Raw genomic sequence first — 23,488 nt, 5'->3', positions numbered from 1 at the left:
TCCTACCATCAGTGTACAAGGGTTCTGTTCTCACCAACATTTGTTATTTCTTGTCTTTTTTTTTTTTTTTTCTGTGATGGGGTCTCGTTATGTTGCCCAGGCCGGTTTCAAACTTCTGGGCTCAGCTGATCCTCCTACCTTGGCCTCCCAAAGTGTTGAGATTATAGGCATGAGCCACTGTGCCTGGCCATATTTCTTGTCTTTTTAATGATAACCATTCTAATGGGTGTGAGGTAATATCTCATTGTGGTTTTGACTTGCATTTATTTCTTTGAAGATTAGTGATATTGAGCACCATATCATGTATCTGTTGGCCATTTGTATGTCTTCCTTGGAAAACTCTCTATTCCAGTTTTTTGTCCATTTTCTAATTAGAGTATTTGGTTTGTTTCTTTTTTTTTTTTTTTGCCATTGAACTGTGTGATACACACACAGACACACACACACACAGACACACACACACACACACACACACCCCTTATCAGATATATGTTTGCACATATTTTCCCCCTTCCATAGGTTGCCTTTTCATCTTGTTGAATATTTCCTTTGCTATGCAGAAGCCTTTTAGTTTCCTGTAGTTGTGCTTGTTTATGCTTTTTTTGGCCTATGCTTTTGGGGTCATATTCAAAAAATAATTACCAAGACTAGTGTAAAGGAATTTTTCCCCTGTATTTTCTCCTAGGAATTTTATGGTATCAGGTCTTAAATTTAAGTCTTTTTGTCTATTTTGAGTTAATATTTGTGAAAGATAAAAGATTGGAGTCCAATTTTAATTCTTTTGCAGATGAATATCTAGTTTTCCCAGAATCATTTATTACAGAACTACATATGTGTGGGCTTACTTCTGGGCTCTCAGTTTTGTCTCATTGGTCTGTGTGTTTTTATGCCAATACACTATTGTTTTGATTATTATAGCTTTGTAATATATAGAAATAAGGAAGTGTGATGCCTCCAGCTGTGTTTTGTTTTATTTTCCAAGATTGCTATGGATATTTGGGTTCTATATGAACTTTAGGATTGTGAAAAATGCCATTGGGATTTTGATAGGGATCACATTGAATCTATAGATTTCTTTGGATAGTATGGACATTTCAACAATATTTTTTCAATCCATGAACATGAGATATCTTTCCATCTATTTGTGTCATTTTCAGTTTCTTTCATCAGTGTTTTACAGTTTTGTTTTTTGTTGTTTTGTTTTGTTTTGTGACGGAGTCTTGCTCTTTTCGCCCAGGCTGGAGTAGAGTGCTGTGATCTCGGCTCACTGCAACCTTCACCTCCCAGGTTCAAGCTATTCTCCTGCTTTAGCCTCCTGAGTAGCTGGGATTACAGGTGCCTGCCACCACACCTGGCTAATTTTGTACTTTCAGTAGAGACAGGTTTTTTATGTTGGCCAGACTTGTCTTGAACTCCTGACCTCAGGTGATCTGCCTGCCTTGGCCTTCCAAAGTGCTAAGATTATAGGCGTGAGATACCGTGCCCGGCCGATGTCTTATAGTTTTCAGTGTATGGATCTTTCACTGCCTTGGTTAAATTTATGTCTAAGGGATTTTTTGTTGGTATGCCACTGTAAATGGGATTTTTTTTACATTTATTTTTCAGATAATTTGTTGATTTCATATAGAAATACAAGCAAATGTTGAATGTTTAGTTTGTACCCTGTAACTTTACTAAATTTGTTTGTTCTAACAGTTTTTTTTTGGTGGAGACATCAGAATTTTCTATGTAATAGGATCATGTCATCAACAAACAATTTAACTTTTTCATTTCCAATTTGGATGCCTTATCTTTCCCAGTTGCTCCTGCTAGGACTTTCAGTACTATGTTGAATAGAAGTGGTGAGAGTGGGCACTCTGTGGGTTTGTCATATATGGCCTTTCTTATTTTTGGGGGTGCATTCCTTCTATACCCAATTTATTGGGCATTTTTATCATGAAAGGATGTTGAATTTTATCTTTTTTCTGAATCTATTGAGAAGGTCATATGATTTTTATGGTTTATTAATGTGGCTTATCACATTTATTGATTTGTGTATGCTGAATCATCTTGCATCCCAGGGATGAATACCATTTGATCATGTTGTATGATCTTTTTACTGTGCTGTTGATTTCAGCTTGCTAGTGTTTTGCTGAGAACTTTTGCACCTGTGTTCATTTGGATTATTGGCTTGTAGTTTTCTTGTGATGTCTTTGTCTGGCTTTGGTATCAGGGTAATGCTGGCCCCATGAAATGAGTTTCCAAGTATTTCCTCCTCCTCAGTTTTTTTTTGAAGGAGTTTGTGAAGGATTGGCATTAAATGTTTGGTGAAATTCAGTAGTAAAACCATCAGGTTTTTTATTGCTGATTCAGTCTTCTTATTCTTTATTGGTCTGTTCAGATTTTCTGTTTCTTCATTATTTCATCTTGGTAGGTCATATGTTTCCAGGAATTTATTTATTATTCTAGGTTATCCATTTTGTTGGCATATAGTTGTTCATAATAGTCTCTTATGATCTGTTGTATTTCTGTGGTATCAGTTATAATGCCTCTTCTTTCGTTTGTAATTTTATTTATTTGAGTCCTCTCTCTTTTTTTCTGGGTTGTTCTAGCTAAAGTTTTGTCAAGTTTTGTTTATCTTTCCAAAAAACCAGCTTTTAGTTTTGTCCATTTTTCTGTTGTTTTACTATTCTCTATTTCATTTATTTCTACTCTAGTCTTTACTATTTTTTCCGTATGCTAATTTGGGTCCAGTTTTTTTCCCTAGTTTGCTGAGATGTAAAGTTAAGTTGTTTGAGGTCTTTTTTTTTTCCCCATAATGTAGACATTTATCAATATAAACTTTCCCACTTAGAACTTCTTTTGCTTTATCCCATAAGTTTTGATATGTTGTATTTCCATTTTGTTTTTTCTTAGATATATTTTAAATTTTCTTTTGACCCATTGATTGCTTAGGAGTGTGTTCTTTAGTTTCTGTATATCTGAATTTTCCATTTTTCCCTCTGTTTTCATTTCTAGTTTTATACGTTTGTGATCAGAAAAGATACATGCTATGATTTTAATTTTCTTCAATTTAAGACTTTTTTTTGTGTGTCTTGACATATTTATTCTAAATACGTGTGTGTGTGACAAGAATGTGTATTTTGCTGCTGTTGGATAGGATGTTCTTTATATGTCTGTTAGGTCTGTCTTTTCTATAGTGTTGTTCAAATCTGTTGATTCCTTATGATTTTCTGCCTGCATGATCTATCTACTGTTAAGAGTGGCATAATAAAGTCCCCTCTATTATTATATTGTCATTTATTTCTCCTTACAGTTCTCTTAATACTTGCTTTATAATGAGGTGCCTTGATGTTAGATGTATTACTGTTTACAATAGTTAAATCTTCTTAATGAACTGACCCCTCTTTCATTATATAATGATCTTCTTTGTCTTTTCTGACAATTTTTGACTTAAAGTCTAGTTTGTCTGATATAAATACAGCCACCCTGTTCTCTATTGGTTACCAATTGCACGGAATATGTTTTTCCATCTCTTCATTTTCAGCCTGTGTGTTCCCAAAGCTAAAGTGAGTCTCTTGTGGGTAGCATATTCGTGGATCTTAATTTTGTATCCATTCAGTCACTCTATATCTTTCTGTTTTTGTTTTGAGAAGGAGTCTTACTCTGTTGCCCAGGTTGGAATGCACTGGTGACGTGACCTTGGCTCACTGCAGTCTCCATCTCCTTGGTTCAAGTGATTCTCCTACCTTAGCCCCATGAGTAGCTGGGATTACAGGTGCACACCACCACACCTAGCTAATTTTTGCATTTTCATTATAGACAGGGTTTCACTGTATTGGCCAGACTGGTCTTGAACTCCTGACCTCAAGTAATCTGCCTGCCTCAGCCTCTCAAAGTGCTGGGATTACGGGTGTGAGCCATAGCACCCAGCCTACTCTATATCTTTTGATCGAATAATCCTTTTACCTTTAATTATTGGTAGGTAAGGACTTATTGTCATTTTGTTGATTTTTTAAATGGTTTGTAGTTCCTTTGTTCCTTTCTTTCTCTTTTGCTGTCTTTCTTTATAATTTGGTGACTTTTTGTGATGGTAGGCTTTTATTTCTTTCTATTAATCTTTTGTATATCTACTACAGGATTTTGCTTTGTAATTACCATGAGGCTTACATAAAATATAATTATTACATCTTATTTTAAGCCAGTAACAACTCAACTGTGGTTGCATACAAAAATTCTACACTTTTGCTCCCCCATCTCTCATGTTTTAGGTTATTGATGTTACAGCTTTTGATATTGTGTGCCCATTAAAATTATTTTAACTATAATCATTTTTAATATGTTTGTTTTTAACTTTTATACTAAAGGTGATAGTGATATACATACCACCACAAGAATATTAGAGAATTCTGATTTTGACTATCTATTTGTTTTTACCAGTGAGTTTTATACATTCATATGTTTTTACATTGTTAATTAGTATCCTTTCGTTTCAGCTTGAAGATCTTTGGCATTTCTTATAAGGCAGATCTTAGTGATGATGAACTCCTTTAGTTTTTGTTTGTTGGGGAAAGTCTCTCTCTTTCATTTCTGCTGTACAGCTTTGCCAGGTGTAGTATTCTTGGTTGAGGGTTTTTTTTTTTTTTTCCCCCCAACATATTGACTGTATTATTCCAGTCTTTCCTGCCCTGCAAGGTATCTGCTGAGGAATCCACTTATAGTCTTACAAGGGCTCTTTTGTATGTGACAAGGTGCTTTTCTCCTGCCATTTTCATAATTCTCTGTCTTTGACTTTTGACAATTTAATTATACTATGTCCTGGTGTAGACTTTTCAACTTGTTTGGAAATCTTTGGGTCTCATAAATTTGGCTGTCCTCTTCTATTCCTAAATTTGGGATCTTGTCAGCCATTATTTCTTTATATAGATTTTTCAGTCTCTTTATCTGTCTCTTTTCCTTTGGATATTTCTGGAATGCTTATGTTGTTTTGCTTGATGGTGTTCCAGATATCCTATAGACTTCCTTCACTCTTTTTTTGTTTGTTTGTTTTTGCTTCTCTAACTGGCTACTTTTAAATGACTCATCTTTGAGTTCACTGATTTTTTTATTCTTCTGCTTGGCCAAGTCTGCTATTGAAGCATGCTGTTAAAAATTTTTTTAATTCAGTGATTGTGTTCTTCAGCTTTATGATTTTTTTAAGAGGGTGCAGGGTCTCACTCTGTCACCCAGCCTGGAATGCAGTGGCACAATAATAATTCACTGTAACTTCAAACTCCAGGGCCCAAGTGATGATCCCACCTTAGCCTCCCAAATAGCTAGGACAACAGGCATGAGCTACCACAGCCACCTACTTTTTTAAAAATTATTTTTGTAGGGACAGGGTCTTGGTATTTTGCTTAGGCTTGTCTTGAATTCCTAGTCTCAAGAGATCTTCTCACCTTGGCCTCCCAAAGTGGTAGGATTATAGGCATAAGCCACTGTGCCTAGCTGGATTTTAAAAATGGTTTTTATTACTTTGTTGAACTAGAATATTGATCCAGACTTTTTTTTTTTTTTTTTTTTTTTTTTTTGAGACAGAGTCTGGCTCTGTGGCCCAGGCTGGAGTGCAGTGGTGCCGTCTTGGCTTACTGCAAGCTCTGCCTCCTGGGTTCCCAACCTCAGCCTCCTGAGTAGCTGGGACTACAGGCGCCCGCCACCACGCCTGGCTAATTTTTTGTATTTTTAGTAGAGACGCAGTTTCACCGTGTTAGCCAGGGTGGTCTTGATTTCCTGACCTCGTGATCCTCCCGCCTCAGCCTCCCAAAGTGCTGGGATTACAGGCGGGAGCCACCGCGCCCGACCTGATCCAGACTTTTACATTACCCATACCTTTTGTTGTTTCTGAGCTGCAGCCGGAAATTGCTGGTTGGTTCATGGGAACAAGCAAGGTTAGTCTAAAATGTAGGCAAAAACTTAAAAACAACTAGTGAGTTTAGAATTTAATGGCAAATATAAGTTTTGAAACATGATTTCTTTCTGTCTAGTCCTCATGTTGTTAAAAAACCAATCATCATAGGACTGAGTGGTTTGCAAAATAGACTTTACTTTTATACTTGACCTGATTATTTGCATAAAGTATATCAAGAATAATTATTTCTATATAGGCCTTTTGGATTGACTTTGATGGAAGTTTGTTCCATAAGGAATTTCAGATAAGACCTTTTAAAGCTGAGCCCAATCATGGGTTTGTATCCTCAAACACCTGTGAGTTGGGTGATTCTCTCCTCTTAGGGTCCCAAGATAAACTTGGAGCTTCTGTACCTATTAGAAAGTGACATTCTTTACTGACCACAGGTCATGAACTCTGTACAGGGACTGTGTAGACAAGGGTAGGAGGCCAGTTTCCCACTGGGCTTTTATGGGCTCTGCAAGTTGAGATTGACTCAGCCTCAGTAAAGTAACCACTTTCTCCAATTGTGTTATGTTGCAAAAGAAAAATGAATTCTTACCGCACTGATGGAAACAACTATATTGCCATAAGAAGACTCACAGATGGTTTCCAAATTCTGGCGGAACCAGGCAGAGAGAAACAAACATGCTCCAAATCTTGATCATAGGAATATACCTCACTCAATTATTAAAGGCCATAAATAGTTCAAAATAAGTTTCCTTGACTCTGAAAAACAAAGCATGGATCAGCAGTATTCCAAGCAAAAGTCAAAAAGGTTTCTTCAGCTTTATGAGTTCAGTGCATTTAGTTAACTCTTGTTTTGCTTGATATTCATGAATATTTCAGCTCTTCGTGAGTCCTGTACATTTTCCTTTATTAAAATGTTACAGTCTCCAAAGTTATCAGAAGTCTGTGTTTGAGAGCAACTGTTAAAGTTCTATGGCTTATTATAAACCATCTTTTGAAAAGGATTAAAATAAGACAACAATTGTCTGTGAATAGCAAAATATCAAGGGTAGTTACAGTTACAAACACAATTAACAAAGAAGTGTGGTTATTTCTGTGGTTTATGATAACATTAATTATGGTTGACAGCATATACTTAGACATTAGAATTTTAGAAATCCATGTGATTTTTGAACTTATATTAGCATTATTCACAAAAATATAACCTAAAGAAGATTGAACATCATTTTGGCAATCTCATGTACCTAAACATGTCAAATAATCCTGTTTACCTCTCGTTTGCTGGACACTTCAGGGCCCCCTGAAGTATTTGAAAAGCCAAGTGGTGGCTGGGAATAGTGGCTCATGCCTGTAATCCTAGCACTTTGGGAGGCCAAGGCCGGTGGATTGCCTGAGGTCAGGAGTTCAAGACCAGCCTGGCCAACCTGGAGAAACCCCGTCTCTACTAAAAATACAAAATTAGCAGGTTGTGGTGGCGCATGCCTGTAATGCCAGCTACTTGGGAGGCTGAGGCAGGAGAATCCCTCGAACTTGGTGGGCAGAGGTTGCGGTGAGCCGAGATTGCACCATTGCACTCTAGCCTGGGCAACAAGAGCGAAACTCTGCCTCAAAAAAAAAAAAAAAAGCAAAGTGCCAAGGAACACGGTTTTGCAACTGAAGTTTGATTTTGGGAAGGCTGTGAAATGTTCAAGCTTTAAAACACTTGAAGCCAGGCCTGGTGGCTTATGCCTGTATTCCTAGCACTTTGGGAGGCCAAGGTAGGTGAAACCCTATCTCTACTAAAAATACAAAAATTAGCTGGGCATGGTGCTGGGCGCCTGTAATCCCAGCTACTCGGGAGGTTGAGGCAGAGAATTGCTTGAACCTGGGAGGAAGAGGTTGCAGTGAGCCAAGATGGCACCACTGCACTCCAGCCTGGGCGACAGAGCGAGACTCCATCTCCAATGAATGAATGAATGAATGAATGAATGAATGAATGAATGTCTGAGAACTGAATGACAAGAAGGAACTCACCATAGTGATGCAGGATTTTTCTTGGTCACTTTGCCAGTCGGAGACCTCTGGCTGATAACGCCCCTGTCTGGGCCTTGCTGGGCCTGGTTTCACCACAGGAGATGCCCCATCCACTTGGCCTGCCAGTTCATGCCTGGCCTGCAGTTTGTCATGGATCCCATGGTCATTGCGACTGTGTGTTCAACCCCTGGTTGGAGGTGGGGTGTGAGCGAGCAAGTATGTGGTCTGACCAGTTGTTCCAAGTGCCGGCACAGAAGCAGGCTTTGTGCAGGTCTTGTTGCTGGACTAGGCGTTTCTCAAACCCCTCCTGTGATGGTCTCTGATGCCCAGATGGGGGAATGTGGTGGCACCCAGGCAGGGGTGCCATGACTCCGAAGCCCCTGAGGGAGTGTTACAGCATGTTAATTAGCTCAAGGGGCTGAAAGAGCTGTTAACATGCCATCATCTGGAATGGATGGTGATGTGTTAACAGCTCTTTCAGACCCTTGCCCCACTTTGGCCTGTGGCTGCAGGCCTGGCTCAGCCCCACTGCTGCTTTCCGTTGTGTGGGGCAGCTGCCCTCTGCCAGCAGAGGGCAGAGGGCCACAATGTTACAGCCTTCTGTGTACCCACTTTCAGTGGGTCCTGAGTTCTTGTCCCACGTCCAAGAAGAATAGGATCACGCTGAGAATAGAAGAGTGAGGAAGGTGGAGAATTTAATTGAGCAACGAAACAGATCTCAGCAGAGAGGGGACGCAAGGGTGGTCCCCTACCCAAAGTCATGTGGCTTCTGTCCCATTGTGGCTGGGTCTGGGGCTTTTATGGGCTCAGATTGGGGCGTGTATGCTGATTGATTTGTGAGTATGCAAAAAGATTAAAACAAAAGCACTACTCAAAGTTGGGCACAACAGTGTAAAAAGTCAATTAGGGAAGGATAGGTATATATAAAATAGGTGAAGGCTGGGGATCAATCAGAGGAAAGTGTGCCAAATGGGAAGCCATTCTCAGTCCGGTTTGCGGATTTGACTTGTAGCTTGGCTTTCAGGCTTTAAACTGTCTTTTGGATTGAAGGTGGGGTTCCACTGGGGACCTGCCCCTCTCTGCTTAGGATTTGTCTGCCTCCTGCCACTGTCAATATAAAGATCCAGGGAAAGACCTTTCAAAGGAACAACTAATGAAAAAGTTCTAAGATATGGACAAACTTGGATTGTTGTTAGGATTGAATTCTTGCTATCCTTATTGTTATTACCATAGTAATTATTTTTGCAGGATTTCCAGAGTAGTGCTAGACTAGGACACAAAGCCACTTTTGCTGGTTCATTATTCCTGAATATTACTTGTGTATGTACTATAGGTTAGACTCTCTCATGCCTCATAGTGTTACATCAACAGCACAAAACGATAACAAGAAATAACACTTGTGTAGCACTTTCTGTGTGCTGAGCATTTTTCTAAATACTTGCTTTTTGTGTCTGGTTTGGGACACAATTTGGATTCAGAAAAGAGAGAGGTCTCAAGAAATTAGAGGAAGGAAAGTTAGAATGAATTGAGAGGAGCTATAATGGTAAAAAGACATGAAATGGTACTTGAATGAAGAGTTAAGGGGGAACAGAAACTTTTCTCTTGACAAATCTGTTTTCCACATGCCAACTTACTGTTTTTTGTTTTCAGACAAGAGATAGTTTGGAGGGAAGAGGCTTGCCTATAAGAAAAGGATAGGCTCCAGGTCAGGACAGGAGTTTAGCTGTTCTCAGAAGTTTCTATGACTTGACTTTCAATAAAGGAAGTAAGCTACTTTTTTGATCTGTGCTAAGTGTGGGTTTGATATTAAAATATCAAATGTTTTCTTGCCCTCTCCTCCAAATCTCTTCTTTACTTTTGAGTGCCTTGACATTCCTTTTAGTTGGAGACAAAACTTTTAATCAACTATTAGAGTTAAAAAGCATAAAAGGAAAATTCCCATTTGAAGATGCATGTTGGTTTCAACTTATTTAAATCAAAGTATGATCAGTCAGTAAATAACCAAAAGTAACTGATTAATAACTATTCTAATTGCAGAAAGGTGAAAATTAACAAGGTTGTGGGGTACTTCTAAAGTTGTGAGAAAATAATCTGTTGGGGACTTTTTTTTTTTTTAGCTTAGTGCTTCTGATTACCTTTGGCATCTTTACTGTCACCTCAGCAGAGGTAAATAGAAGCTGCTTGGAAATGTATTTTTTTCATGTGATTTTATGTATCTGTAGCTTACTGAGAATATTTGATTCTGTTATGTGTTTTATGTAGACATTCTTTTTGAAAATAACAGGTCTTGTAGGCAATAGTTCTCAATTCAGCTTTGCATCAGAATAACTTGTGACCCTTAAAAAAAAAATCCAGATTCCTAAATCCTGCCCTAAGGATTAAGCATTAGTGTTTGAAATATAAAAAGCCTCAGATCTGGTTTCCTCATTTACAGCCACTGTTGAGACTTGTAACTTTAGAGAATTTTTAGAGATATCAGCATATTGTACTTTGTATTTAATAGTTGATAATGGCATGCCATATTGAAAAAGGTTTTAGAGTTTATTTGCATAAATGCGATGAATCTTTGTAATGTAACTTAGCCAACCCACATTTATTGAGCTCCTGTTTACATGTTGCTAAGCTGTAATGAATGCTAATATGAATCAGACAATTTTCTTTACAAATACAGATTGATTTTTTAGTTATCTAAAATATGTGAATATTGGGAACAAATAGTGTTTTTAAATAAAAATATACTTTATTTGAAACTCAGTTTTTAGGTGCAATATTTAGATTCTATATGAGATCAAAGTAGTTCAGATTCTGCTTGTATAGGAAACTTAAGTGCAGATGAAATATTTTCCAGTATTGTAGAATTTTGTACTACAACAGCAGAGTTGAATTGTTTATACAAAACGTTTGTCAACTTCTGAGAAAGACAGTTACATTGTTTGTAAATAAGAACAGTTTTTTTTCCAATCTGTATACTTTTTCTTGCTGTAATGCACTGGACAGGACTTCCATGGGCTGTTGAATGAGAGTGGTGACAGTGGACATTCTTCCTTTTTCCTCCATCTCAGGGGGAAATTATTCAGCCTTTCACCTTTAAACGTAGTGTTACTTGTATATTTTTCTTAGATACTCTTTATCAGGTTGAGGAAGCATCCTTGTATTACTTGTTTACTAAACAGTTTTGACATGAATGAATGCTGAATTTTCTCAAATGCCCTTTATTTTGATATGACATTAATTGACATGAACATATGGTCTTTCTTCTTTAGTCTATTACTATAGTAGATTATGCTGATTGATTTTTCCAGTGTTGAACCAGCTTGGCATTCCCCAACTAAATCCTATTGGTTGTGATGTATTTTGTATGTATGTATGTATAAAATTTGTAATTTGATTTGTATGTATTTGATTTGAAATATATTTGAATAAATATTTATTTGAAATTGTTTTATGTATATGTATAAAACTGGATTTGATTTGCTAATATATATAATTTATAATTTGATTAGCAAATTAAATCCATACTTTTATATGTAACCCACATATATATTTTTATGCATATAACAAATATATCTTTAACAAAAAATATAACAACTATATCTGTGGCTACCTATCAGGGATGGGTATAATACAGGAAGGCATATTGGTATGGGTGTGGTTGCCCAACTGTATACAGTTGTAAAAATTCTTTGAGCTATATACTTTAGTTTTGTGTAACGTAGCCAGTTAAGAGTCTAGCATCACTTGCTTATCTGTCTGTCCTAGAACCTGTGGTGTCTCAGGTTTTTCTGATGAAAAGAAATTGAGCTCTCCAAAAATAACGAGTAGGTTTCATTGTATTAGTTAAAAATAATACTAGAGGAACATAAATTTAGAATATCCTGTGAAGGACAATGCACCTTAAAAGTTTTCAGAATCTCAGACATGCTGGAGATCAAACACAACATGCCATTCTTCACTGCAGCTCTTTTGAATGAACTATTTAAAATAATATCTTTCAATACTATCTGCCAGTGTTTCCTTCAAATTTCTAATACTTAAATATACTGTTATATTTTTCTCAGTCTGAGGGAAAAGGCCACACCAATGCTGGAGATGCAATATATGAGGTGGTGAGTCTACAGCGAGAGTCTGACAAGGAGGAACCAGTCACTCCTACTAGTGGAGGGGGTCCAATGTCACCCCAGGATGATGAAGCAGAAGAGGGTAAGAAGTTGGACTTACTCAGTTTCTTCTGTCTGTATAGCTGCTTTACTTACAATCTTCAAAGGAGGTGTGTGTGTTGCGGGGAGAAGTGGAGGTTATTCCTAACCTCTGTTACCCTTAGGCTAGATTCTACAAGATGCAGAAAAGAATTTGGTTCATTTGGTTCCTAAGTTGCATAGTCCCCAGTGCCACTTATGCAACTATTTAAATTTGACAGCATCACTTGGCTGTTGTTGTTTTCTATTTTATTTCAATTATTTTTATTTTGTATTTTTTTGAGATGAAGTCTCCCCTGTCACCCAGGTTGGAGTGCAGTGGAAAACCTTGGCTCACTGCAACCTCTGCCTCCCGGGTTCAAACAATTCTCCTGCCTCAGCCTCTTGAGTAGCTGGATACAGGTGTGTGCCACCACGCTTGGCTAATTTTTTTGTATTTTTAGTAGAGACAGGGTTTCGCCGTGTTGGCCGGGCTTGTCTCAAACTCCTGACCTCAAGTAATCTGCCCACCTCAGCCTCCCAAAGTTCTGGAATTACAGGCATGAGCCACTGCACCTGGTCTCAATTATTTTTGAAGTGTCTAATGAGAAGTTTCAAATGATCTCATGTGATTTTAGAATTTTTATGTTTGTTACGTCATGTCCTATTTCTCATTTGACATTATTCAGTTCTTGTTTTTTGTTGTTGCTGCACCCCTTACCACTACTTTTTTTGGAAATAGTGGGGTATCTGCTCTATTTGCTACTTGGTTGCTGCTGAGAGATAACTGACCTCACAAAAGGCACACATCATTTGGCTCTGTGCTCAATACTCTTTTTATAGAAACTAGAACTAAATGACAGATGTTTACTTTAAGACCTTGTATCATGTGCTTCTAGGGTATGGTTTATTAATAGTAAATTTCTTGATTTTTATTACCGTTGAAAAAAGCATCTTAGAATTCTCAGTCTTTCTTCTGTATGAAACTATTTTTTTCTTTGATTGTCATAAACATAATTATTTTTAGCTATTATTTATTTAGTGCTTACTATATTCTAAGAACATTCCAGGTATTACAAATATGTTACCTTATTTGAGTCTTACAATCCTGTGAATACTCTTATTAACTTGGTTTTAAGGATGAGAAACTGAGACAGAGAGAGCATAATTACTTGCTAAGCTCACTCAGTTCAAAGTGGCAAAGCTGAGATCTCAGTCCAGGCTATCTGACTTTAAGATTTGTACTTGTAACTATGGCATTATTCTGTCAAGTTAGCCAGTTGATTAAAACGTAAAAACAATTCACTTTTAAAACTAAGGTTAAAATTCACATAACATGAAATTAACTATTTAAACATGGACAATTCAGTGGCATTTTAGTACATTCACAATTTTGGGCAGTCATCACCTCTATCTAGTTCTTAAACATTTTCGTCATCCAAGAGGAAATATTATACCCATTAAGCAGTCACTCCCTGTTCTCCCCTTTCCCTTCCCCCGGCAGCCACTAATCTGCTTTCTATCTCTGTGGCTTTACCTATTTTGCATAATTCATATAAATGGAATCATACAAAATGTGACTTTTTGTGTCTGGCTTCTTTCACTTAGCATAATGTTTTTTGAGCATTTTGTTTCATCTACATTGATACGTGATGTAGCAGGTGCCAGTATTTCATTCTTTTTTATGACTGAATAATAATTATTTAGATAAAGCACATTTTGTTTATCCATTTATCTTTCAATGGACACTGGTTGATTCCGTATTTGGGCTATTGTGAATAATGCTGCAGTGCACATGGGAGTGCATCTGTCTCTTTGACATACTGGTTTTATTTCCTTTGGATATATATGCAGTAGTAGGATTGCTATTTTTAATTTTTAATTTTTTGAGGAACCACCATACTGTTTTTCATAATGGCTGTACCAATTTGTATTTCTACCAATAGTGTTCAGGGGTTCCCTTTTCTCCACATCCTTGGGAACACTTATTTTTGCTTTTTGATAATAGCCATTTTAACAGGTGTGAGATGATACCTCATTGTGGTTGTGATTTCCATTTCCCTTATGATTAGTGATGTTGAGTACCTTTACATACACCTGTTAGTCATTTGCATGTCTTCTTTTGAGAAATGTCTTTTAGGTCCCCTGTCCCTTTAGAGAATTTTTTTTTTTTTTTGCTATTGAGTTGTGTGAATTTCACATATATATATGTATATATGTATGTATGTATATATGTATACAGGCAATATACATATCTATACATATATACACATATACATATATTGCATATCTGTTATAAGATATGTGATTTGTAAATATTTTCTCCCATTCTGTAGGTTGCCCTTTCATACTGTTGATTGTTTCTTTTGTTTTGCACATGTTTTTTAGTTTGACGTAATCCCATTTATCTATTTTTGCTTTTGTTGCTTATGCTTTTGGGGTTGTATCCAAAAAACCATTGCCCAAACCAGTGTCATGGAGCTGGTCCCCTTTGTTTTCTTCTAGTAGTTTAAGTCTTTAATCCATTTTTAGTTTATTTTTATGTATGGTGGTGTGAGATAAAAATCTAATCTCTAATTTCATTCTTCTGCATGTTGTGGATATCCAGTTTTTCCAAAACCATTTATTTGAAGAGACTGTTCTTTCCCCATTGTATGGTCTTGGCACCTTTGTTGAATGTCAGTTGGCTCTAAACACATGGAATTATTTCTGTTCTGTTTATCCCATTGGTCTATATGCCTATTTTTCATGCTGATCTCATGTTGTTTTGGTTACTTTAGCATTGCAGTAGATTTTGAAGTCAGATAGTGTAATGCTTCCAGCTTTGTTCTTTTTGCTCAAGATTGCTTCACCTATTTGGGATCCTTTTGGCTCTGTATGAAAATTTAGGATTTTTTTTTTTCTATTACTATGAAGAATGTCTTTGGAATTTTGTTAGGGATTGCATTGTGATCTGTAGATTGCTTTGAGTAGTATAGACATTTTAAACATATTAATTCTTCCAATTCATGTACACAGTATATCACTCCATTTACTTGTATCTTAAATTTCTGTCATCGATATTTTATAGTTTTCAGTGGAGAGATCTTTCACCTCATGGGTTAAATTTATTTCTAAGTATTTATCTTTTGTAGCTATTGTAAATGGGATTTTAAAAATTAGTTTTCAGATAGTTTGCTGTTACTCTGTAGGAATGCTATTGATTTTTGTATCCTGCAACTTTACTGAATTTACGTATTAATGCTAACAGTTTTTTTATGGAGTCTTTAGGGTTTGCTATAAATAAGATCATGTCATCTGCAAACCAGGACAATTTGATTTCTTCTCCAGTTTGTATACCTTTTATTTCTTTCTCTTCCTAATTGCTTTGGTCAGGGCTCAGTACTATTTTGAGTAGTAGCGGCAAGAGTAGGCATCCTTGTCTTGTTCTGAATCTTAGAGGAAAAGTTTTAACCTTTCCCCATTGAGTATAATGTTAACTGTGGGTTTGTCATATATGGCCTTATTTTATTGAGGTACATCCCTTCTATACTTAATGTGTTGAGAGTTTTTCCTGTGAAAGGATGTTGAATAATGTCAAACGTTTCTTCCGTATCAGTTGAAATTATCATATGATTTTTGTCCTTCATACTGTTCATGTGATACATTACATTTACACATTTGCATATGTTAACTCATTCTTGCATCTCCTGGATGAATCCCACTTGATCATGATGAATAATCTTTTTAATGTGCTGTTGAGTTTGGTTTTCTAGTGTTCCGCTGAGGGTTTTTGCATCTGTGTTCTTCAGAAATATTTGCCTGTAGTTTTCCGTTTTTGTAGTGTCCTTGTCTGTGTCTGGCTTTGGTATTAGTGTAATGCTGGCCTCACAAAATGAGATTGGAATTACTCTGTTCTCTTGAATTTTTTGGAAAAGTTTGAGAACAGTTGGTATTAATTCATCTTTCAGTCTTTGGTAGAATTCAGCAATGGAGCCATCAGGTCCTGGATTTTCTTTTTTTGTTGGGAGACTGTTTATTATTGATTCAGTGTTATTACTCATTATTGGTTGGGTCAGATTTTCTATTTCTTGATAATTTAATCTTGGTATGTTGTATGTGTCAAGGAATTATTCATGCCTTTTAGGTTGTTTAACTGAATATAATTAACTATAACAGTATTTTATGATTCTTTGTATTTCTGTTGTATCAGTTGAAATGTCTCCTTGGTGTTCAGGAGCATGTTGTTTAATTTCCATTATTTGTGAATTTTCCAAAGTTTTTTCTGTTATTAATTTGTAGTTTTATACTATTGTGGTTGAAAAAGATACTTGATTCTATTTCAGTCTTCTTAAATTTGTTAAGACTTGTTTTGTGGCCTAACATATGATCTGTTCTAGAGAATGTTTCATATACAGTTGAGGAGAATGTATATTGTGCAGTTGTTAGACGGAATGTCTCATATATTATTTAGCCTAGAGTGTACTTTAAGTCTGATGTTCCTTTATTGATAATTCTGTCTGGATGATCTGTCCACTGCTGAAAGTGGGTTGTTGAAATCTCTTACTATTTTTGTATTGCAGAATGTGTCTCTTCAGATCTATTAATATCTGCTTTATATATAGGTACTTTGATGTTGAGTGCATATATTTACAATTATCATAGTTTCTTGCTGAATTGACCTTTTATTATATAATCACCTTCTTTGTTTCTTTAAATTTTTTTAATTTTAATTTTTGTGGACACATAGTAGGTGTATATATTTATGGGGTACATGAGGTGTTTTGGTAAAGGCATGCAGTGTGAAATAAGCACATCATGGAGAATGGAGTATTTATTCTCTCAAGCATTTATCCTTTGAGTTATAAACAATCCAGTTATACTTTTTAAGTTATTTTGAATTGTACAATTAAGTTATTATTGACTATAATCATCCTGTTGTGCTGTCAAATACTAGATCTTACTCATTCTTTCAATTTTTTTTGTACCTATTAACCATCCCCACCTCCCCCTCCCAACCCATCGCTACTATTCCTAGCCTCTGGTAGCCATCTGTATTAGTCTGTTCTCACACTGCTGTAAGGGTACTACCCAAAATTGGGTAATTTATAAACAAAGGAAGTTTACTTGATTCACAGTTTTGCATGGCTGGGGAGGCCTCAGGAAATTTACAATCATGGCAGAAGGGGAAGCAGGTACTTTCTTCACAAGGTGGCGAGAGAGAGAGAGAGAGAAAAGGGAAGAGCCCTCTTATAAAACCATCAGATCTCATGAGAATTCACTCACTATCATGAGAATAGTATGGGGGAAACTGATTCAGTTTCCCATGATTCAGTCACCTCCCACCAGGTCTGTCCCTCAACAACTGGGGATTACAATTCAAGATGAGATTTGGGTGGGGGATGCAGAGCCTAACCGTATCATCATCCGTCTACTCTCTGTGTCCATGACTTCAATTGTTTTGATTTTTAGATCTAACAAATAAGTGATAGCATACAATGTTTGTCTTTCTGTGCCTGGCTTACTTCACTTAACATAATGATCTCCAGTCCAATCCATGTTGTTGCAAATGACTGGATCCTTTTTTTATTTTTATGTTTTTGAGATGGAGTTTCACTCTTGTTGCCCAGGCTGGAGTGCAGTGGTGTGATCTCAGCTCACTGCAACCTCCACCTCCTGGATCTAGTGATTCTCCTGCCTCAGCGTTCTGAGTAGCTGGGATTACATGTGCCCACCATCATGCCTGGCTAATTTTTTGTATTTTAGTAGAGACAGGGTTTCGCCATGTTGGCCAGGCTTGTCTTGAACTCCTGACCTCAGGTGATCCACCCACCTCGGCCTCCCAAAGTGCTGGGATTACAGGCATGAGCCACCGTGCCCCGCTGACAGATGACTGGATCTTATTCTTTTTTGTGGTTGAATAGTCCTTTGTTGCATATAAGTACCACATTTTCTTTATGCATTCATCTGTTGATGGACACTTAGGTTGCTTCCAAATCTTAGCTATTGTAAACAGTGTTGCAACAAACACAGGAGTACACATATCCCTTTGCTACACTGATTTCCTTTCTTGTTGGTATATACCCAGCAGTGGGATTGCTGGATCATATGGTAGCTTAATTTTTAGTTTTTTTTGAGGAACCTCCAAACTGTTTTCCTTAGTGGTTGTACTAATTTACATTTCCACCAGCAGTGTACAAGGGCTATTTTTTCTCTACATCACTAGCATTTGCGATTGCCTGCCTTTTGGATGTAAGCTATTTTAACTGGAGTGAGATGATATCTCATTACAGTTTTGGTTTGCATTTCCCTGATGATCAAAGATGTTAAGCATCTTTTTCATATGCCTGTTTGCCCTTTCTATGTGTTTTTTTCTTGAGAAATGTCTATTCAGATCTTTTGCCCATGTTTTAATCAGATTATTTGATTTTTTTCCTATAGAGTTGTTTGAGATGTTCCTTTTATATTCTGGTTATTAATCCTTTGTCAGATAGGTAGTTTACAAATATTTTCTCCCATTCTGTGAGTTACCTCTTCACTTTGTTAATTGTATCCTTTGCTGTGCAGAAGTTTTCTAACTTGATATGATCTCATTTGTTCATGTTTGCTTTGGGTGCCTGTGTTTGTGGGGTATTACTCATGAAATTTTTGCCTAGACCAATGTCCTAGAGATTTTCCCCAGTGTTTTTTTGTAGTAGTTTCATAGTTTGAAGTCTTATACTTGAGTCTTTAATCCATTTTGTTTTGATTTTTGTATATGGTAAGAGGGGACTAGTTTCATCCCTCTGCATGTGGATATTCAGTTTTCCAAGCACCATTTATTGAAGAGACTGTTCTTTCTCCAATGTATGTTTTTGGCACCTTTGTCAAAAATGAGTTCACTGTAGATGTATGGATTTATTTCTGGGTTCTCTCTTCAGTTCCATTGGTCTATGTGTCTGTTTTTATGCCCGTTCCATGCTGTTTTGGTTACTATAGCTCTGTCGTATAATTTGAAGTCAGTTGTGATTCTTCAATTTTTTTTTTTCTGTTTGCTTAAGATAGCTTTGGTTATTCTAGGCCTTTTGTGGTTCCATATAAATTTTAGGATTGTTTTTTCTGTTTCTGCAAAGCACGCCATTGGTTTTTTGATAGGGATTGCATTGGATGTGTAGATTGCTTTGGGTAATATGGAGATTTCAGCAATATTGATTCTTCCAATCCATGGGATATTTTTCCATATTTTTGGTGTCCACTTCAATTTCTTTCATCAGTGTTTTATAGGTTTCATTATAGAGATCTTTTACTTCTTCAGGTAAGCTCATTCCTAGGTATTTAGTTTAATTTATGGCCATTATAAATGGGATTATTATTATTATTATTATTATTTTTTGAGATGGAGTCTCACACTGTCACCCAGGCTGGAGTGCAGTGGTGCGATCTCGGCTCACTGCAAGCTCCGTCTCCCGGGTTCACGCCATTCTCCTGCCTCAGCCTCCTGGGTAGCTGGGACTACAAGGCGCCTGCCACCATGTCTGGCTAATTTTTTGTATTTTTAGGAGAGACGGGGTTTCACTGTGTTAGCCAGGATGGTCTTGATCTCCCGACCTCGTGATCCGCCCACCTCGGCCTCCCAAAGTGCTGGGATTACAGGCGTGAGCCACCGCGCCTGGCCATAAATGGGATTATTTTTAAAAATTCTTTTCCACATTGTTGACAATTGGCATATGTAAATACTACCAATTTTTGTGTTGTAATTTGGTATCCTGCAACTTTACTGAATTTGTTCATGAGTTTTAATAGTTTTGTGGTGGAGCTTTTAGGTTTTTCCAAATACAAGATTATATCATCTGCAAACAAGGATAATTTGACTTCTTTCTTTCCAATTTGGATATCCTTTATATCTTTGTCTTGTCTGATTGCTCTAGCTAAGACTTGCAGTACTGTGTTGATTAACAGTGGTGGCAGTGCTGATTGCTCTACCTAGGACTTCTGGTACTATGTTGAATAACAGCGGTGATAGTGGGCATCCTGGTTGTGTTCCAGATCTTAGGGGAAAGGCTTTCAGTTTTTCTCCATTCAGTATGATACTAGCTGTTGGTCTGTCATATATGGCTTTTATTATGTTGAGGTATGTTCCTTCTATCTCAAGCTTTTTTTGAGGGTTTTTATCATGAAAGAATGTTGAATTTTATCAAATGCTTTTTCAGTATCAATTCAAATGACCATAGTTTTTTTCCTTTATTCTGTTGATACGATGTATCACATTGATTGATTTGCATCACAGGGATAAATCTCAATTGGTCATGATGAATGATCTTTCTAATGTATTGTTGAATTCGGTTTGCTGATGATTTTTGCATGAGTATTTATCAGAGATATTGGCCTATAGTTTTCTTCTTCTTTGTTTTTTTGTTTGTTTGTTTGTTTTTTTGATGTATGTTTGCCTGGTTTTGGTATCAAGGTAATACTGGCCTTGTAGAACGAGTCTGGACATTTGGAAGAGTTCCCTCTGCCTCTGTTTTGCAGTAGTTCGATTTGGATTGGTATTAGTTCTTTAAATGTTTGATAGAATTCAACAGTGAAGTCATCGGTTCCTGGGCTTTTCTTTAGTGGGAGACTTCTTATTATTGCTTTAATCTCAGTACTTGTTATTAGTCTATTCAGGTCTTGGATTTCTTCCTGGTTCAATCTTGGTAGGTTTTATGTGTCTAGGAATTTGTTATATTCTTCTAGATTTTCCAATTCATTGGCATACAGTTGCTCATAGTAATTATTAATGACCCTTTGAATTTCTGGCATCTCAGTGATAATGTCTCTGTTTTCATTTCTGATCTTATTTATCTGTATCTTTTTGATTTTTTTTCTTAGTCTGGCTAAAGTTTTGTCAATTATGCTGAACTTTTCAAGAAACCAGTGGTTTGTTTCATTGATTGTTCATTTTTTTAAGTTTCAATTTATTTCTTCTCTGATCTTTATTAGCTCTTTCCTTCAACTAATTTTGGGTTTGGCTTGCTCCTGCTTTTCTAATTTTTTAAGATGCATCATTAGAATGTTTATTTGAAGTTTTTCCTCTTTTTTGATGTAGACATTTATAGCTATAAAGGTCTCTCTTTGTACTGCTTTTGCTGGGTTTTGGTATGTTGTGTTTCCTTAATCATTTATTTCAAGAAATTTTTCAATTTTCTTCTCAATTTCTTCATTGACCCACTGGTCATTCAAGAGCATATTGTTTAATTTCTCTGTGTTTATATAGTTTCCAAAATTCCTCTTTTTAACAATTTCTAGTTTTATTCCACTGTGGTCAGAGAAGACGCTTGATATTATTTCAGTTTTTTTGAATGTTTTAAAACTTGTTTTGTGACCTAAAACATGGTCTGTCCTTGAGAATCATCTGTGTTCTGAGGAAAGTAATATGTATTCTGCAGCCATGGGATGAAATATTCTGTAAATACCTATGAGGTCCATTAGGTCTATGGTGCAGATTAAGTGTGATGTTTCTTTGTTGATTTTTTGTCTAGAAGGTCTGTCCAGTGCTCACAGTGGGGGGTTGAAGTCTTCAAGTATTATCGTGTTGGGGTTTATCTTTCTCTTTAGCTCTAATGATATTTGCTTTATTTATCTTGGTGTTCCAGTGTTGAGGGCAGATATATTTAAAATTGTTGTATTTCCTTGCTGAATTGATCCCTTTCTCATTATATGGCAGCTTTCTTTGTCTCTCATAGTTTTCTGTCTTGAAATCTATTTTTTCACTATAAGAATAGCTATTCCTGCTCTTTTTTGTTTGTTTGTTTGTTTCAGTTGGCATGGAATGTCTTTTTCCTTCTCTTTATTTTTGGTCTATATGTGTCCTTGTAGGTGAAGTTTATTTCTTGTAGGCAACAGATGAATGGGTTTTGCTTTTTCATTCATTCAGCCAGTCTGTGTCTTTTGATTGGAGAGTTTAGTCTATTTACATTCATTGTCATTATTTCTAAGTGAAGATGTACTTCTGCCATTTTGCAATTTGTTTTCTGGTCTTCTTTTCTTTCCTTCCTGTCTTTCTTTAGTGAAGATGATTTTCGCTGTTGCTATGATTTCATTTCTTGCCTTTTTTTTTGAGACATGGTTTTGCCATGTTGCCCAGGCTGCAAGATCTTTTCTTTATCTTTAGCCGTTGGGAGTTTGATTATCAAATGCCTTGACATAGTCTTCTTTGGGTTAAATGTGCTTGGTGTTCTATAACCTTCTTGTACTTGAATATTAGTATCTTTCTCTAGGTTTAGGAATCGATTTCAATAAACTTTCTACCCTATCTCTTTCTCTACCTCCTCTTTAAGGCCAATAACACTTAGATTTGCACCTTTGATACTTTTTTTTAGATCCTGTAGCCATGCTTCATTGTTTCTTATTCTTTTTCTTTTTGGCTTCTCTGACTGTATTTTCATATAACCTGCCTTTAGGCTCACTAATTCTTTCTTCTGCCTCATCAGTTTTGCTGTTAAACGACTCTGATCTGTTCCTTGGCTCCAGTTGCATTTTTCAGCTCCAGCATTTCTGCTTAATTAAAAAAAATATTTCAATCTCTGTTATATTTCTATGATAGATTTGTGAATTCCTTCTTTGTGTTATCTTGAATTTCTTTGATTTTTCTCAACACAGCTATTTTGAATTCTCTTTCTGAAGTTTCACATATCTCTGTTTCTTCAGGAGTGGTCCCTGGTGTCTTACTGAGTTCATTTGGTGAGGTCATGTTTTCCTGGATGGTGTTGATGCTAGTAGATGTTTTTCAGTGTCTGAGCATCAAAGAGTTAGGTATTTATTGTAGTTTTCACTGTCTGGGCTTATTAGTACCTGTCCTTCTTGGGAATGCTTTTCAGATATTTGAAAGGACTTGGGTGTTATGATCTAAGCTGTGTCTACTTTAGGGGCTAGCTCCTCAAGCTCAGTAATGCTGTGGTTCTTGCAGACTCATAGAGATACTGCCTTGATGGTCTTGGATAAGATCTGGGAGAATTCTCTGGATTACCATGCAGAGACTCTTCTTCTCTTTTCTTAGTTTCTCCCAAACAAACAGTCTCTCTGTCTTTGTCCTGAGCCACCTTAATCTGGGGATTGAATGACACAGTTACCCCTGTGGCTGTCACAACTATGACTACACTGAGTCAGACCTGGAGCCAGCACAGCACTGGGTCTTGCCCAAGGCCAGCTGTCACCACTCCCTGGCTGTTGCCTATGTTCACTGAGGCTCTGGAGCTCTACCATCAGCAGGTGGCAAAGCCAGCCATGCCTGTGTCCTTCCCTTTAGGGTGGGGAAGTCCCTCAGACCCCGGGGTTGGAGGTTCAGCGGTGCCATCCAGGAGTCAGGGACCTAAGAATTCTACCTCTTGTTCTGTCATACTGTCCCTGACCTAGCAGTCGAACCAGAAGACACAGTCCTTCCCACTGTTCTCTCCACTTTCCAAAGGCAGAGGAACCTCACCCCATA

At 36.8% G+C, this 23,488-nt stretch overlaps 1 protein-coding gene across 5 annotated transcripts in view; it reads left to right on the top strand.

Annotated features, from left to right (window-relative positions):
- RABGAP1L (RAB GTPase activating protein 1 like) overlaps positions 1-23,488 on the top strand; it is a 795,491-nt gene that overhangs the window by 130,549 nt on the left and 641,454 nt on the right. For all 5 annotated transcript variants that reach the window (XM_037986171.2, XM_073011765.1, XM_073011766.1 and 2 more), the window contains one exon: positions 11,947-12,088. In XM_037986171.2, coding sequence (XP_037842099.1) covers positions 11,947-12,088 — 142 coding nt within the window. The remainder of the gene's footprint in view (positions 1-11,946; positions 12,089-23,488) is intronic.

This window comes from Chlorocebus sabaeus, chromosome 25 (assembly GCF_047675955.1).
Source record: "Chlorocebus sabaeus isolate Y175 chromosome 25, mChlSab1.0.hap1, whole genome shotgun sequence".
In the NCBI taxonomy this organism is placed as follows: Eukaryota; Metazoa; Chordata; class Mammalia; order Primates; family Cercopithecidae; genus Chlorocebus; species Chlorocebus sabaeus.
Note: the sequence above shows the minus strand (reverse complement) of the source record. Positions and strands in the feature narration are given on the sequence as shown.